This window comes from Sinohyriopsis cumingii, chromosome 3 (genome assembly GCF_028554795.1).
Source record: "Sinohyriopsis cumingii isolate HCF-2022 chromosome 3, ASM2855479v2, whole genome shotgun sequence".
In the NCBI taxonomy this organism is placed as follows: Eukaryota; Metazoa; Mollusca; class Bivalvia; order Unionida; family Unionidae; genus Sinohyriopsis; species Sinohyriopsis cumingii.
The window spans coordinates 25,929,800-25,948,107 of NC_142963.1; the positions used below are offsets into that span (position 1 = coordinate 25,929,800).

At 37.1% G+C, this 18,308-nt stretch overlaps 3 protein-coding genes across 3 annotated transcripts; 1 reads left to right on the plus strand and 2 right to left on the minus strand.

Moving 5' to 3' along the window:
• Positions 1–1,136: 1,136 nt before the first annotated feature.
• On the plus strand, positions 1,137–13,626 carry LOC149802575 (alpha-L-fucosidase-like). The gene is made up of 8 exons (XM_089951847.1): positions 1,137–1,761; positions 3,312–3,418; positions 6,210–6,340; positions 7,507–7,640; positions 8,166–8,263; positions 9,379–9,511; positions 12,730–12,900; positions 13,324–13,626. The coding sequence occupies exons 1-8, from the start codon at positions 1,403–1,405 to the stop codon at positions 13,580–13,582; spliced, it is 1,392 nt and encodes a 463-aa protein (XP_089807973.1). The 5' UTR covers positions 1,137–1,402; the 3' UTR covers positions 13,583–13,626.
• A 1,963-nt stretch (positions 13,627–15,589) lies between these two features.
• Positions 15,590–16,759, minus strand: LOC149802576 (general transcription factor II-I repeat domain-containing protein 2-like). The gene has a single exon (XM_089953796.1). It carries the CDS (start codon positions 16,757–16,759, stop codon positions 15,590–15,592), a length of 1,170 nt encoding a protein of 389 aa, XP_089809922.1.
• Positions 16,760–16,856: 97 nt separating this feature from the next.
• LOC149802577 (EPM2A-interacting protein 1-like) lies at positions 16,857–17,402 on the minus strand. The gene has a single exon (XM_089953797.1). It carries the CDS (start codon positions 17,400–17,402, stop codon positions 16,857–16,859), a length of 546 nt encoding a protein of 181 aa, XP_089809923.1.
• Between the last annotated feature and the right edge of the window lie 906 nt (positions 17,403–18,308).

Sequence of the window (18,308 nt, forward strand, 5' to 3'; positions counted from 1 at the left end):
CTTCCTGAAAAAATTCCTATCCCATCTGATCTATGCTTAAGTTTCTGATTAAGCGTTTGATGTATTAAGGAGAAACCATTGAAATATATAGTATATCATAATGGTCCAGTTTGTTAGATGAAGTCGAAAACCTACAGTTATATTGTACATCATAGTGGTCCACTTTGATATAAGAGGCTGACATCCTACAGTTATATCGTACATCATAGTGGTCCACTTTGATATAAGAGGCTGATACCCTACAGTTATATAGTACATCATATTGGTCCACTTTGATATAAGAGGCTGACATCCTACAGTTATATCGTACATCATAGTGGTCCACTTTGATATAAGAGGCTGAGAACCTTCAGTTTTATAGGACATAATCCCGGGTCAGTTTCTTATATGATGTCGAGACATTTCAGTTATATAGTACAGCATATTGGTCAAATTTGTTTTCTTGAGCACAAAAAAATATCGTTTTATCATAGCACAAAACTCATTATTTTTAACCTCGATTTTAACCTGCGTGCATTTTAATATCATAATTTAATGATTACCTCCTAGATTCCAACAGAAAAATTAAGTTAATATATCTTTTTGGCGTGGTGGTGGGGGTCTAACGCTGGCTAATTATCTATATGGACTGGCCTGTATAAGAGGCATTTTCAACGTTATTGAAACTCTGTTTCGTCATTGCCGATAGTTTCCTCATCGTACTTATTGAAACTCTGACTTTTTTTTCCTCTTTGTGAATAGTTTCCTCTTCACACTTCCTCCAACACCACCTCCACCCGACCTCCTGCGTGCTATGGGATGTAGAATTGACCCGAAGTGTTGACCTGCATGTCATATGAGGCACTCATGGAAACAGCATTTTTGAAGGTTGCTCGAGCAATCAATGTTTTCATCAAATCGTTCCAATCTTTTTTAACGCGAGGTGTCGCAAAATAGTAACTTTATCAGTGCATTAAATCATTTCAGACTTGTCAGTCAAGTACAGTATACCTTTAATCTTTTACATTAGAAGGCGTATGTTTATCAGCAGTATCGATGCGTAGCCATTTACCCTTACTACGCCACTGGGTCTGCATGATGTAGCCATTTTACAATGCCCATACCTATTGATATGATTGTTTGTCATGAAACAGTTTACGCAAAAATGTAACCTGACAGCTGATTACAAAGCTTTCGTACAAAAGTTTAAAAGTGTGCTTCGTGAGCTTAAGTTAATGTGCATAATTATTTCCAAATAATCACATGAATATGGCAGGTACAACGGCTGAATAAACACAAATACGACACATTCATCGAGGACTTATTCATCGGCCCTATTTATACAATATACTCTACGCAATGTCATGTATACACGCAATGTGTATCTTGATTCACAAAGGTCACACAAAGTAAGAAGGCTAAAATGGCGTTGAAAATTCATATCGTTGTGAAAATTGTAGCCGCTTGTGTAATACCCATGGCAGTTTTCTCCAAAAGATATCTTCCAAATTGGGAGTCCCTTGACACACGACCTTTACCGTCCTGGTACGACGATGTGAAAATCGGGATCTACATACACTGGGGGATATTTTCAGTTCCAAGCACCTACTGTGGTGAGTGGTTTTGGTACGAGTGGCAGACGGGGCAATGCAAGGAGTGTGTTGAATTCATGAAAAAGAATTACAAACCGGACTTCACCTATGCGGATTTTGCATCTCAGTTTACGGGTGAATTCTTTGATCCAAACCAGTGGGCAGATATATTCAAAGCTGCAGGAGTTGGGTAAGCGCAAAATAAACATTATTCAAATCTTATCGACCTTAATATAGCTACGATGTTGTAGCCTCAAGGAAGTAAGGGTACACATATTAGTACTAACCTTAATAATGACAGATAAAGGATGGTGACCAGTCCAGATTCTACTTAAGTGAAACTACCGACAGTACATGACTCTCTCTGGAGCGATGAAAGAGTTCAGAGTTCAATATTTATCCAGAAATCAATCAAATACATAGGATTATAGCTGAGAAAAGTAACACACAAATTTAAATATTTACAAGCTAGAAAATTAAGGATGATATAGCAAAATGTTGGATGCTGAAACATTAATTATTGTGCATTCATTGTAAGTTGTAATGGTCACACGTTATGTTTTTGTTACATAAAAGAATGACATTTTGTCATCTCTTAAATGCAAGTTGCAGATTATTCCCCATAACATTCACTTATGCACCGAAGTTAATTATTAACATAAAAGTACTTCAGGTGAACAAATGGTACCATTTCGTGCTTTGTTTTATTGACAAAATGGTATTCGTCTCTTCAGGACTTGAAACCAATATCTTATGATGCTCCTTCCAAGTCAGTCATCCGGTTACATTGTTTTTAAGCACAAATAATATAAAAAAAATTTCAAAAATACAATCGACATTTCAAACTTTTTTTTTTCTTTTCTCCAGTCTGCCAATGAGGCTACCTTCAATGACACATTACGTCAAAATTTCATCAGTCTTCTGTCCATGCACTCTTATGCTGGAATATTGTTTCTGATAAAAATCATTGTATTTTTCACATCATTTTAAAATAACAAGCCTTCTTTAATGACTTTCCTAAACTAAACAATTCACACCTTTCAAATCTTCTAGATGTAAGTTGGTATCTTCATGTCTGGATACTGAAAAATGAGTTCGACTGACCCAAAGGGGACAACGTTCCCTCTAAGTTGCGCGCGCGCGACCGTGCAGCTGCTGAAACATTCCCGCGCATCGCAATCAACGAAGATCTATAAATTGTGCTCAAATCACCGTAATGCTTGCACAATGCAGCGCGCACAGCGCGCAAATCTACCATTCGCTTAGAGGGAACATTTCCAGGGGAGTGTGCATTCAATTTGGGGATTTTCGGTAATACCGGAGCAGGTTCCTGTTTGATCAATGTAATTAACTTTGCATCATTGGTGATACCAATGAGTACTTACAAGCTAATTTCATTTTTCGTCTTGCGTCCAGTAGTCAGGATTCAGTATACTAACATAACAGACATTGGCTAAGGGGAAAGAAACATGGCAAACCGAAGCGTGAGCTTTTCAAAAAATTGTGATTAGATTTATGAAGCTATGCGACAGGAATTCTGAACTGGAGCCTTTCTGTGTTGATAAAGAAGGTGTTCGTTACTACTATAGCTGCAGATCACGTGATTTCCTGTTTTGAAGAAGTTCGTAGACAAGAATGTATTTGGTGCATCCGTTTCTATTTATTATCGACATCGAACTAGATATTTTCTTAAGATGAATATTGATGTGTATTTCCTTTTATGTTGACTTTCAATTTCAGATACACAGCTTTTGTAGCAAAACATCATGAGGGCTTCTGCAACTGGCCATCCAAATACTCATTCAACTGGAATGCAGTTGACGTTGGGCCTAAACGGGATCTTCTTGGTAAGTTATCTTTTGTCTCTAAAATGCACATCTATATGTCGATTTGCTCCTATCTCTCTCCCTCCGTATGTATGTATGTATGTATGTATGTGACGGGTTGTAGGCCGCCACTGTGGTAGGTGTTATGGTTTGGGGTGGGGTGCTTCCAATATTTTATTTAAATTATTACAGAAGTCCCACCCAGGATCGATTTGGTTGGAAGTTAAATTAGTGAAAGATAGATGTAAAGCAACGAGCCCCCAGTCAGCAATGCCGTCGGTTAAATTATTGAATATACATACAAAAAGTAAAATTCAACGAACAACAATTTAATGACAATTCAATAATCAAATGATAAAAATTTCCCAAGTACTCTCCTTCCGCTCGACCCTGTGATAGCCTAATGCATCATTTGATTAGTAGTGTGAGATACCTTTCCACCTGTCCTTGTATTCTACTCAACTGTGTATTATTCTCTCCTATTCCTCCAAATCCTTCTCTTCTTGCCGACTCTCTCCAAATTCCTTCTCCTCCTCGGCATCTCTGTACTCCTCCTTCTTTTCTACTTTTTCCTCCTCGACTCCTTTCCTCCTCATCCTCGACTCTCTCCACCGACTAGACTTGTCGACTCCGACTGCTCTGCTAGTCTCACTTCCGTCTCCCCTCTTAGAGACTCGGGACGTAACTTAACTGGAAGTTCTCTCCCCCAAAATCTTCATGTGAAAACACAAGGGCGGTAGAATATTTTCCTTAGCCTTCTCATTTCACACTACACACAGCCTGTCATCAGATAACAGCTATTAAATTTCTTTCGTCACACACTCATTCCCATTGAAATACTCATATGTTCTTGTATGGTAAAACAACGTCGTAATAAAAGTACGGTATCGAATACTTATCATACATACATCAATAAATTGCGTCACATCAGTATATTTGCCTAATGCCATTATATTAAACAATATCACAACATTCAGACACATTTCTGTACATTAAAACTCATACAAAGTAGACAAATATCCATGCTCTGATATATCCATACATTCATATTAACTAATGTAACACCCTTCAACCATTTTCCAAATTCACAATTCGAGCATGTGTAAATTCTAAAATATCACATGAATAAATGCACTAGTTTACTACGAAGTAACCATATAGCAAATTACAAAATTAATTCTTACCACAAGCTAACGATCTCCATAATTCTCTACATAATGCTCAAATACGCCAGTAAAAGAACACTACAAAGGTAATTCTACGTACTAAACGATCATAGTAATTAAGTATACATTCTATACATAACTACAATTACAATGCCGTAATATTCTGCTAAAATCAAGCAAATAACTTACTGATCTTTACGAAGCTTTGTCTTTCCTTAGAATCTTCTCTCTATGTTTTGCCGCCAAATTACTTTTGCATGGGGGGGGGGGCGGGCACCAGACAGATGCCCCCCTACTTGATCCCAAAAAAATAAAGTGTTTTTATGTATTAGAGTTACCCCAAAAAGTGTGTATGTTTGTTTTATTTAGAAACAGAATTTTGATCAAAATATTTAGTTTAACGTTCAATTTTGATGAGGTATTTTTGGTTCCCTAGTGTGTTTGAAAGGGTTGTTCATCCGATAAAAGGGTTTGATCCCCCTATCATAGTTCCTTCCCTTGTTTATTTTTGGCGATCTTTGCCAGAGTTTTTCTATATCCCATGTGTGCTATGTGTATCAGTGCTATATTGTATGTATTGCCAAATTACGAGTGGCTTCCTCGGAGTAACCCTATATTGCTCAGCAACCTTCTTAGGCGAGACCAAATTTTCGCTTGCTAGTTAGAAGTTATAATTCGGATCGAAATTGTTATCACAATTCTCATTGGGTGTCGCTTGACCCAATCCAAGAAACTAAGCGGACATTGTCCTTCTCGCTATCTGTCCACGTGGGGACGGATTTAGAACACGCCCCAGTCCCTCGCGGGTTTCTCTGATCTTAGGACAAAGCTGTAACACATAGGTGGGAAGTCGCGCGATCTAACCCCTGTGCCAATCCAAGACGCCGGGTCTACCCTATGGTCACGGTAACCTTGTGTAAGAGATTAACTCTAGCCTGTGGCAATGTTTAAACATCAAAACATGGCTTGTAATAATACCTTTGTTCATACACGATTTACGAACTGGGGACGTAATAGCATGTATGTATGTATGTATGTAGTTTTATTCGCATCAAAACTCATTCAATTATCTCAAGATGTTTCTTATAATCAGAGGTTTTCAAGAACTTAATCCAAGTTGTAGCAGTCGGTGTGAATCTTACGCAACATATCAAAACAATAACAAATAACTTTGTTTTAATCACACCAGAAAAGTTAAAGATGTGTAGAGAATTTAGTATTCTGTGAATTTCAACCTAAGTTATTTGATATAAGAATGATATCCATGGCATTACGTTTGTTTGGATAATACGATTGCACTCTTTAACGCCAGAAGGAGAGAAAATATTAAGCCTTCGGTTCAAATGACTGAAGTCTTCCATCTTAAAAGTGTCCTCCCTCCTTTTTATGGCAAGAATTTACTTATTTACACGCGTACGAAGCATACTCACGTGCAGAAAGCTAGCTTAGACCTAGATCGGCTGCTGCATACTGTTCCCATAGATCTATCAGGACCTATGTTTGATATACTTTCGATTTCAAACAAATAGTTTATATCCTGTGTATGTGTGCGTCTTGTCTCCTTTCAACCCTATTTTTGCCATTCATACATTCCTCTTATTTCTTTATTTTCAAACAAAGTGTCTTTTTCTCCAAAATGCATGCAGGGGAACTTTCAGCTGCCATTAGATCCAGGACGAACATTAAATTTGGAGTTTACCATTCTCTGTATGAGTGGTTTAATCCCCATTATCTGGAAGACGTAAACAACAACTACACCACACAAAATTTCATTAAGGTATACTATTTATTCTTTTTACATTAATATTGAATTTAGTATAGCTTACATTTAAAGTACTATAACTTTGCATATAATTATATTGAATTTAGTATAATTTACATTTAAAGTACTATAACTTTGCATATAATTATATTGAATTTAGTATAATTTACATTTAAAGTACTATAACTTTGCATATAATTATATTGAATTTAGTATAATTTACATTTAAAGTACATGTAGCTATATTCTCCAAATCGATTAGGTTAAGTAGTTTTTACTGTAATAGACGATGAGGACATAAAGTAAAAACAAATTTCGGGTAAACCGGAATTCCTTCCTCTCTCCTTTTCTGCAAGCTACCCTTCAAGGATTAAAGATCAAAATAGAGCATTGAACGCATAAATCACAGACAATTAACTAAAAAGCAGTTAAAGAAAACAACACAAACAAGAGAAATTTCATTCTACTGCTTCACTTTCTCGAGCGACATGCTCAGGTACTACTTGTATTTAACCACGTGCAACTGCAGATAATATGGCAACCAGCAAATGTGTAACTCGTAGACAGTGTTCACAGGACTGGGAGTTAAAATAAAGAGATTACATAAAATTTTAGAAAGGGGGGATGAAAGAATGGCACGAGAATAATGTCACGTATTTAGCGTCTGATGCGCTAAGTTCACTTTGAGATTTTCAGATGTCATATCAGAAGAATAGAAAACATTACAAATCGAGCTATTGTTTTCTATATGAATAAAATAGAGTAGAACAGCTCATAAGCTTTGTCCATCTAATCTTATTCTGTGGATAGCTAACCTTTCCTCCATCCTGGAATTATGTAGTGAAGTTGAAATCCAAGTTGAAATTTTTTTTTATAACGCATATGTCAGTCAAATTGTTACAAAGGAAATTTTGACGGAAACATTGACCAATAGTTTACTGCGGTAGCTTTCACTGCAGATTTTGACGTCTCTGTTCTTTCAACGGTCCAATATGTAAACATTTCTTTACATTGTCTTTCGGACTATTGTAACTTTTCTATAAATTAACTGAGGACGAATCTTCGCACAATTAATTTAAATAGGAAAATTTGATTTTCTTTTTACACATAAGTGATGCAAAGGAGTGGACATATATTAAACACCCTGGCGACATATATACATTTTTTAATTGTAATTGCAGAAGAAAGTTATGCCGGAGATGTACGAGCTGATAAATAAGTACAAGCCAGAATATCTCTTTTCTGACGGAGACTGGATGGTGGATGACTTTTATTGGAACGCAACCGAGTTTATAGCCTGGCTCTACAACGATAGGTGAGTCATTGTGACAATGAATAGTGACCGTAGCGAGTAACTATTTACATATGCTCGATGTCTAAATACGCGTTTTTGAGCCACTTCTCAATGCGGTTTGCCTCAAACATATTTTTACTTATTCATATCACAACGATTGATGTGAACGTGTGCAAGTGATTTTCGCTGCTCGTTTAAATTGTAACTTTGTTGTCCACACCATTGGGAGGAAATGCTTGGGATATTTATTTATACGATCTAACATCGGCATTATGCGTCCATACTTTTGCGCCATTCTGCCTGCAGCATTTGAAGACAGATTTTGGTATATTCTTAGAGGTGTTTGCTTTTGCTTACTTTTTTTAAAGACATGCACAAGAATCTTAAAATCTTATATTGCCATTTGAGGAATTAAATTTGGGATCATGGGATGGGAACGTTTAGCAATGAATCGCAATATAGCGCGGGAAAATGGAATTTTAAACATATTTCTGATTTTTTATCCGTTATGCAAAAGTAGCATAAAAAATGTTATTTCCTTTTTAGCCCCGTTCAAGATACTGTCGTAACCAATGACAGGTGGGGGAAGAATATTCGATGTAAACATGGTGGAGTTTTCACTTGCCATGACAAGTATAATCCAGGTACTTGCCTTTTTTATAACTACATACCTCTCAGTTTTCTTAACTAATAGCTCCTGTTTTCTTTTTCTTAATTTATCTGATTGTATTCAAGTGTTACACCCTAGATTCGGTCATATTTTACATCTCACTGTACGGAGATATATTTTGACAATCGTCCGTCATGAGTATATGGTTAAACTTCATATGTAAGCCTATGTCAGCAAGATCTCAGATTATTTCGAGAAAGGAGATCTACGATCTGCTATCCTAATTGATAAACATGTGACCACACACAGAAGTTTTAAATGTAATCAGATTTTATAAAAACTACATTTGTGCCATCTATACTCCTAACGAGTTCGATAAGGATCAAATCGCTATATATAAATGAGGTGACCTGATATATGATTAAATGACTGACCATTCATGATAAGTTATTCCTAATCAGATTCTTACAAAGCCTAATCTAGGTCACGGAGAGTTTGATTATGGGTGGAGAAATGCGCTCTTTAATAATGAAGTGAAATGATGTTTGATTTGCTCAGCTAATGTTACCACGATAAAGCCTCTCTTCCTGCATAGAGTTTTGTCAAACCTGGCGTGTACATTTTAATCGTCATAGTTTCAGTTGAGTTTATAATAATATCACACGTTTATACAATATATGTTGCCAGTGACCTTTAATATTTATTTTTACACTGGTTCTTTGTTTCCGTTCAATTTTATAACTGTTATTCATCAATCGAGAGACGTTTGTATGTTCCCTCGGTTTCCACTTTAATCCAGTCCTTGTTTTCACCTCAATCATTGACCTTTAAATTTATTACCCTGCATTTGAGAGAATTGAAAAGTTGTTATGTATGTGGTTTCACTTGTAAAATTCATTAGTTGTATTTTCTTTATACTAAGTTGAATCGAAGCACAGCAGTATAAACCAAAGACACAAGGACATACTATTTATTTACGTATGCACTGAACGAAGTTCTCGACATATTGTTCTTAATTAGACACAAACGTTGTTGGGTTAGTGGGCTTTGTTTCAGAAGACTTGTTGGGACATGTTCTATGGCTATTTTTCATTATCATTGTACTTTAATACACATCAAGCAATTTCATCGGTTTCTACTCTCTTGTAGGCTACCTGGTGAAGAGTAAGTGGGAGAACGCCATGGCAATTGACAAACTATATTATGGCTTCAGGCGAAATGCTCCTCTGAGTGATTACCTCACCATCGAAGAACTCCTGGCTTTGCTGGCTGAAACAGTCAGGTGAGAAAATATTACTGATTTCTGTGGCGCAAAAAAAGAGGACAACTTGTCTTGTGGTAAGTGCTGAGGATTTAGGATCGGAAGATCGTGTGCTCATGTTCAACCATGGGGTATTGTTGTATATGCTGTATTGCCCTTGAGCAATTCTCTTAACTTTGACTGCTGCAGGTAATCAAGCTACAGCTGGATACCAGTAGCAGTTTGATGTCCAACCTGCTGTGGACTGGGTTTTAGTCATTGAGGGCGGAAATTGATGTCCGAGAATTATACTATAGTCCAATGAGCACTTTCGATTTCCACTGAACAATCCAAAGAAATGTTTTCCCTCTCAAATAATATCTAACATAAGTACATAAAATATGTATGCAGACTTAATGTTACAATAAAAACACACGAAAAAAGAATGAGAAAATTGCTCAACGACAGGTGTTTATATACAGGCGAAAGTGTAAAACACGCAATATGCCCCCACTTGTTACATGAGAAATTGCAGTTCTCGAACATCATACAACAACTTACATGATCTAACCCATCCAATAGGAATTAACTTAATTCCTCTTAGATGGCACCTGACTGACCTGTCCAGTGGAAAAAAGGCCTGAAACTTGTCAACATATTTACTATTAATTTTAATATTAATAACTGTAAACACATACGTAAGCTTCTATTTATAGATCTTATGCAATTTTACGTTCTTACTATCTTAAAATAGAACCTATGGACGTATGAAATTTCATCTAAAGATAATCAGTACAGTTTACAGTCGTGAATAAAATGTACAGAAATTATAGATATACCAAACAATGGGATATTATTATATGCTCATTTGTTTTTCTTTCTCCATTGACTTTACATTGTCAAAATCGTGCAGTATTTCTCCTTACTGCATGGGCTCATACTGCACGACACGTGTGTCTAAAAATAGTATCGCTTCATAGGAACTACTTTTAATTGTAAACAAATAATGTACACTCATGTAGCAGATACCAGAGCTTTTGATTTATTAGATTTGTCTGTGGATGAACTAAACAAGCTGTTTGGTCCATCTAAAAAGCGTGCAACAAACGTAAGACACGTCGTATTTAAAATACCATTCTGGTGAAATATGCTGTCACACTGAAGCTACTTTGCAATTTTCCCAGTTGTACGTTGTTAAGAAAGTGTTTGGATTGATAGCTGTGATACAAGTCACACAGGTCACGTAAAAAACTGGGGTCCCTCCAACAAAGCATATGCAAGGGACAGGACATACACATATGTCAGACGTAGCTAGTGATAACAATGACAATAAATATACTTTCCTTTTTGCATCTTTAATTCCCCAAAAATGTACTTCTTAATTATTTCTACTAATCAGAATTACACTGGTTTCAAAAATTGATCCTCGCCGCAAGGTTGTACGGTAATTTAGACATTTCCAACAGAAATCACATCCAAAAGGAGAATTTGCTACATTAAAAAACAAAAGGAATTTGTCATTCCCCATCAAACAATAATTAATCCTGTGTCTTATGAGAATTTGAAATAAAAGAATTCATATTTCCCCCACTTATTGTTTCGAAAATATAAATGTCAGAACAAAAACACATGTGCAGCTGCATCAAGGCCAGCTTCTCCAGTCACTATTACCTCGTATGGAATTGATGCAGCTAATAAGTCCAGTCCATCACAACTAGAAAAGCAGAATTTAATTGGCTTAACATAAAAACAAAACCTCTCCATTCCAGACCAATTGGAAAATTTGATTCAAGGTGCATTCATTCGCAATATGACTCTAAATTTCCATTTTAAGTAGAACAAAATGAGATTAATCTTTGAAACGAATGACTGAGCGCGCGATACGCTACCATGTTCAAAGTTCGCTGGGCGGTGCTATGTTGGCAGGAATACTGTTACTGTGAATTGGTTGAACTTAAAGCTGTGTATTAACTTTGGAAACCAGTTTAAATTCAGTTACTTTTTGGGGTGTATTTTTGTTGTTGTTGTTGTTTATTTGGGTTTCTTGTAGCGTGTTCTTTTCATTATGAAGCCTTAGGTAGAAAAGCAAAATGAGTTTATGATAAAAAGGTTACTACAGTTGCATAAAACTATGAACTCATTTTTTTCTGAGGAATACTGTACTCCGAGTGTCGTTCAATATAGCTCAGAAATACATACAAATGATGGAACCTGCAGTTATGTTTATTGCATGAATTTCTACAAAAATCAATCCCAGCCATCACCATATTTTCAGTGACTTAGATATCGAAAAAAAAACATAAATTGTTCTGAGAAAAATCCTTAGCCCACTATATATTGTAAAAATATTTCATCATTCTTAATTTGCTTCGTCTTTTTAATTTGTTCAGTGACTTTTCCGAAATGTACATCACATATGCTCTATGTATTTTCTGTAAAATAAAACCATAGCACTTCATCTCTGTAAGCAAGTTTACGTACAGACTAAATAACAGCCAAAGCCATGCGCATTGGTTGTGTATCTGATATTTTGCAGATGCTGAGTTAGATCGTGTCATTATATCTAGCTCTCAACGTTGGATCCTTGCCTATCGATAACTCTTCCGTTTAGATTAAACGTATTTATATCTTAATTTGTATAAATATTATTTGCAGTCGGTATGAAATAAAAAATTAACGTATTTTGCTAGTTGTCTTTTACATTCGTATGACTGCTAAACATCAATGAAACTCTCTCTCTCTCTCTCTCTCTCTCTCTCTCTCTCTCTCTCACACACACACACACACACACGGATATAAAATAGGTGTGATGCGCCTTCTTGGATGTCGTAATATGCGAGGGATATAGGGAACCTGTTTTGCGGTAAGACGTTGTTCCAGCTCAGAGTTTGTGCTTTTGGAAAGAGTGCGGTTTCTATAGAAAACGCTGACTTGCAAGTTTAAGGATTTACCTTGTTTGTCTTTATCTTTGTTTCGTAAGCCTTTTGGGAGTTTCAGAAACATTTTTACTCTTTATATTGTATGATATGGTGCATATTTACGTTTGGTTGATGGGGTTTTCTTTCTAGGGGTTTCAGCAAGGTGTTTTCCTTTTGTTGCTACCAAACGTTTGCTCTTTAATTCATACTAGTGGTTATGCTGCTGTGCCGTTAACCCCCATATATATATATATATAGAGAGAGAGAGAGAGATACATAGATAGACAGACATACGGACACACACATGAATAAGAACCTGATACATGTAATTATTTCTTGTAGCTGTGGCGGGAACCTTCTGATTAACATAGGGATCACTCACGATGGCCTCATTGTACCTATTTTCGAAGAGAGATTACGTCAGATGGGGTCGTGGCTTGATGTCAACGGCGAAGCCATCTATAGCACAAAGCCGTGGTCCCACCAAAACGATACATTCACAACAGGCGTCTGGTAAGCGTTTGTCTTTCCCTTTCGACCTGACATTTTTTTCGGAACTTCCGATGGTAAGCAAATATGGTAATATCGACGTCTATCGTTGTTTTAACTTCTTACACTTTTATACAATAAGATTATAACCCGACTGAATGTATATGGGCACCTTAGACTACTAAAAGCCTACAGAGATCCATGGATCAGAAAGGAAAAACAGTTCTCAGGCAAGGCGTCATTTCCACTTCGAACTCTTTTAGATGGACACGTGTTTATCAAACTTTTACAAGTAAAAGCATTGAAATGTTCTCATTTGCTATTGATATTCCCTTGTGTAGAGCGCTATTACATTTCTCTTCTTATAACTGCCGACATTTTTAATTAAGCTCTCTCCATTCGAAACACATATGCGTGGGATAATTGCTTCTTTCATAACATTTACAGGTACACTTCGAAGAAGCGGGAATTTGGTTCATCTGTGTACGCCATCATACAAAACTGGCCCACGGGACAAACTTTGACCTTGGATGCCCCGGTAACCACCTCTGACACAATTGTCAGTCTCCTTGGTTACCCGAACAAGTTCAGTTGGAGTCCAGCAAGTTCAGCAGGCGGAATTATCATAGAAATGCCGTACATACCAGTTAGCATGCTTCCCTGTCAGTGGGCATGGGTATTCAGGTTCCAGAACCTCGCAAACTAGCCCAGATCATTGCTACCGTGATAAAATAAAGCCAGTATAAGAACCGTTTTTCTTTTATCATTCTTTTCATACCCAGAGTCTTCATTTCTGTGTTATCCATCAACTATTTAATCGGTGTTACGACTCTCTGATCTTAAACTAAGAAAAGAAAAGAGGGAAAAACATAAAGTTTTTAAAAATTCAACAAATAATTTATTTCCCTTAAATACAAAGAGAAAATTTAAAAGGAACGTACAGTGTTGTGAATTATATCCCAAATAGTTCGAAAAGTTCTATGACGAGTCCAAGAGTTTAGCGGTTGGATTGAATTCAAGGGTGCTCCGAACAAACGCCAATCTTAAATCTGATGATGTGTCCTTAGCTTCGAATGTGCTGATGTGCAAAATGTATTGCTGTATGACAATGATATAATCCGAGATGTCCTTGAATGAAATCACAATAATTCCAAAATAGTGAGTTAGTAGTCATAAAGTAATGAGCACTTTGTAAATCCAACGAACAATTAATAAATCCTCTCAAATTATTACTGAACACGTCTAAAATGTATTCCACTGAGACTGATGTTAAAGATATCAATGAGTAATTCTAATATAAACAACTTTAATATAAAACTCTATGAACCACGATGAGGGTCATTTTCCCATTAAATTAATAAACATTATCACTTCTAGAAGCTTCCACAGTAAAAAAAATGTCAAGTAAATGTTTTTTTAAATAAATTACATTATCTCAAAGTTCAAAATCCACAATCACGAAAAAATTAGCTATATAATATTGTTTACAAAATTGCCCTTACAATCTATATTTATAGACAATAAATTAAACACAATATAGATATACATTACGATGGAAACGCAAAACAATGCTGACTTGGGCAAACGGATGCAGGAGAATGAGTTGTCTCTGGTTGGTTGAAATACAGTGCAGACTTAATATCAACATGGTAGGGGAGATATTTTTGAGGGACAAATGCCACGCTCTTCACGTCTCATATACTTTAAGATTATATTGCTGACTTACTGTTTTTACACCGGGTCATCTAAACCTTAGTACATCGTCCTCGTGGAAGTGTACTGGATCGGAATGTACTCGTCTCTTTCCGATGGAATCGAATAACTCTGAAGGAGACCCGGTGGTAATCGTAGTTGTACTTCCCGAATTGTTAAATATTTGGCTGACGAACATCACGCTCAATCTGCTAAGAATAAATTCTTATAAAAAATATTTAAAAACGTAATTTTAATATGTAACCTTATTCCTGCAATTTGTAACAGAAATATCGAAGAAAACAGACTTTTCTATAGCTGAAACTATTGCTTACGTTGTTGTTATAACACTCATCTAGTTATTGTGACGTCAAGAAGATTATAACAGCGTAATAACAAGCACAAGCTTCACAGCAGTTTAAAATGGCCATTGATTACATACATACGATTTTTTCTAGCATGCGCTTGTCAGAGCCGTTTTCAGGCATTGGCACGCGAGGCACGTGCCTAGGGCCCCCGCGGCGGCCCAAAAACAAAATTTCGGTGTCGGTTTCGGTGTCGGTGCAGAAAGTGACCAAATTGTTGCTTTCGGTGTAGTCTCGGTTTCGGCCGAAAGTTAAATTGCATCTTTCGGCAGACTCCTATGTATGTCTGGATATAATGACTGACAGTACCTGTAGACACAAGACTTTTATGCAGATTCTGATTGTAATTGTCAGTTATCACCAAATTGCCATTTTGTCTGTTTTCACTAACTACGATCTATTAAACCAGGGGTGGGCAATTGTTTTGGCTCGGGGGCCACTTTGTGGGAGCGGAGGTTAGCGGAGGGCCGCACCGTTTAAAATGATTGTATTCATTAATTAACATTACATTTCATTTCAGAAAAAGTATAAATTGTATCATAAAAATCAATAAATAAAAATTAAACAATAGTGGCAGTGTTATTCAATTTATTTATTGGGCTAATTTCATATCATCTAGCTTTCTAGCTGCTAGCACATTTAATTACAGAATCAGTTTAATGAGACAAGTGTACCCTATCACACTTTTTTACAATTTTTTTGAAATCAGGAGTGAAGTTGCTTGTTGAGATTCTCATCACTGCCTGCAAGTTTATGTCTGTCAAAGAGCATCTATATTTACTCCTGTTGATCTTCATGCAAGAAAAACTTTGCTCACAAATATATGTAGATCCAAATATAGAGAACATTTTCCCAGCAAATTTCTTCACACATGGGAATTTGTCAGCAGACAAAGATTTGTAAACGTCAACTAATGTCACAGCATTAAACATTTCTTTCACTGTGTGATCTGACTGCATGTCAGTTAGTTCAAGCTGCAGCTCCTCAGGCGCTGTATCAATATCAGCAGTGATAGGATCAGACAGCAAATTAAATTTAGGCTCAATTTTCTTGAAGTCCTGAAATCTTCTTGTGACATCGTCCTCCAAACTCTGCAAATGATCCCTAATCTTAGCGGAAACACTTTCAGGCACTTTCTGTTTTCCTAATAAAGGGAAATGACAAAACTTGCCCTCAACTGCATGCCTTGCAAATAGACCTAGTTCTGCTTTGAATGATTTTACATGCTTCCACATTTCATGTGCAAACAACCCCTTTCCCTGCAATGTCACATTCAGTTCATTCAATTTCTCAAATACATCAGCTGCAAACATCATCTCATATCCCCACTCCTCACATCCCATTTTGGTCACAAAATCACAAGAAATCCCCTTCATGTCCAGAAATAAGAGGATTTCATTCTGCAAAACCCAGACTCTTTTTATCACTTTGCCCAGGCTCAACCACCTCACACTGTTGTGGTAAATTACATCTTCATACTCTGCCTCCATATCCTCAAGCAGTGATTTGAACTGTCGATGGTTGAGTGCCCTTGCTCTGATTGTGTTCACCACACTTACAACAGGTTCTACCACATGCTTTAAGCCCAGTGCAGCTTTACAAAGGCTTTCCTGATGCAAAATGCAATGAAATGACAAGACATCACTGTCTGTGTCTTGTGCTTGTAACTTGTTTTTTAAAAGCTTAACCATGCCCACATTTTTTCCAGTAAAAGCTCTGGCCCCATCTGTTGTAATGCTTGCTATTCTATTCCATGACCAGCCACTTTTCTCCACACAATTTACAGCACACTCAAACAAGTCCTGACCAGTGGTTGTACTTTTCATTGATTCCAGGTCAAGTAATTCCTCTGTGATGACAAAATTTTCATTAATTCCACGGATGAAAATGAGTAACTGTGCAGTGTCTTCGTTATCTGTGCTCTCATCCAGTGCCAAAGAAAACCAAACAAAAATTTTTGCTCGCAGTCTTCAGCTGTTCTGTGAGTTTGTCACTCATTGAGTCAATGCGGCGCACTATAGTCCCTCTTGACAATGAAACGTTTTCAAATTTGCTTCTCACATCAGGACACAATACGCTTGCACAATCTACCATACACTGCTTAACAAACTCGCCATCCGAAAAAGGCTTGTTGCGTTTAGCGAGGTTGTAGGCTATCATGAAACTGGCCTCTGTAGCACTATCCTGAAGTGTTGGTTGCTTTGTAAATAATGTTTGTTGCTTCTTCAGCTTTGTAACACACTCTGCAGCTTTTTTCTTGCGTTCTTCCTCGGAAAGTTTGCAGCCAAATTCGTTATGTTTTGTTTCGTGGTGTCGTTTCAGATTGTACTCCTTAAATACGGCAATCGTTTCATGACACAGTAAACACACTGCTTTATTGCCTGTATTACCAAAGAAATATTTGTATGTCCATTCTTCATTAAACACACGGGATTCATCACCAATTTTACACTTTTTCGGAGGATTCATGGCCCCACTTAATTTGGAAATTTATAGATTTTACTGTTGCAAAGACAAAATTGAAATGAAACAGACCAACCGGAAAAGTGCGTATCTACACTGCCTGCGCACGCGCATTGACGTAGCCGCCCATATGGAAAACACGAGACGAATTTTCGGTCGCGCACAGGAAGCAAATCTCAGTTCAAGGCGGGTTTTTCTGAATGTTTTGGCGGGCCACAAAAAACTCTGTGGCGGGCCGCATGTGGCCCGCGGGCCGCAATTTGCCCACCCCTGTATTAAACGAACCATTAGACAGCCCACCAAGAATGAGTAGAAATTATGAGTGGTGCTGCGAAGAGAAAGAAGGAAGCAGCAGAATTGGAAGGGTTGGCCAAACATCCAAAGTATCGTCTTTTTTTCAAAGTCAGAAAGCACAATCATCATTTCAGTCCGACATTGTTGAGACGCAAGATACTCTCAAGTCGTCTTGCTCGTCTACTGATGCCACTGTCTGTGATAAAGATGAACAGTTAGTGTCGCTGCAAGTGCAAGATGATAGTCTACCCGTTGAAAGTTTAGATATTGTCATAACACCAACAGTCGAAAAAATTCCACAAGATGTCAGCTCGGTGGGCTATCCAACAGATGCAGCCTTATGGAGTCCAATCACTGAAGTATTACAATCTTATTGGATTCGTAGAGGTCCTGCTAGGTGCCAGCATAAAGAGTCTGATTTTAGTACGACTCAACGTCTGTATGGAACTGGAGATAAGTTGCAGAGACGTTGCTTAACTGATTCCTGCGAAATGGTGAATGAGTTTGTCGCGAGTGGCTACTCTATTCTCCATAACAAAAGTCCGTTTATTGCTTTGTGTGTCGTTTGTTTTCAACAACTACGATGGGTCATCAATCTGCTCTATGCACAACTGGCTT

Bases quoted from the DNA above. Each gene is read 5' to 3' on its own strand.
- LOC149802575 (XM_089951847.1), top strand. From the start codon at position 1,403: ATGGCGTTGAAAATTCATATCGTTGTGAAAATTGTAGCCGCTTGTGTA. The intron at 6,341-7,506 runs GTATACTATTTA...TTGTAATTGCAG, and splicing joins CCACACAAAATTTCATTAAG to AAGAAAGTTATGCCGGAGAT. The intron at 12,901-13,323 runs GTAAGCGTTTGT...TAACATTTACAG, and splicing joins ACATTCACAACAGGCGTCTG to GTACACTTCGAAGAAGCGGG.
- LOC149802576 (XM_089953796.1), bottom strand. From the start codon at position 16,759: ATGAAAAGTACAACCACTGGTCAGGACTTGTTTGAGTGTGCTGTAAAT.
- LOC149802577 (XM_089953797.1), bottom strand. From the start codon at position 17,402: ATGAATCCTCCGAAAAAGTGTAAAATTGGTGATGAATCCCGTGTGTTT.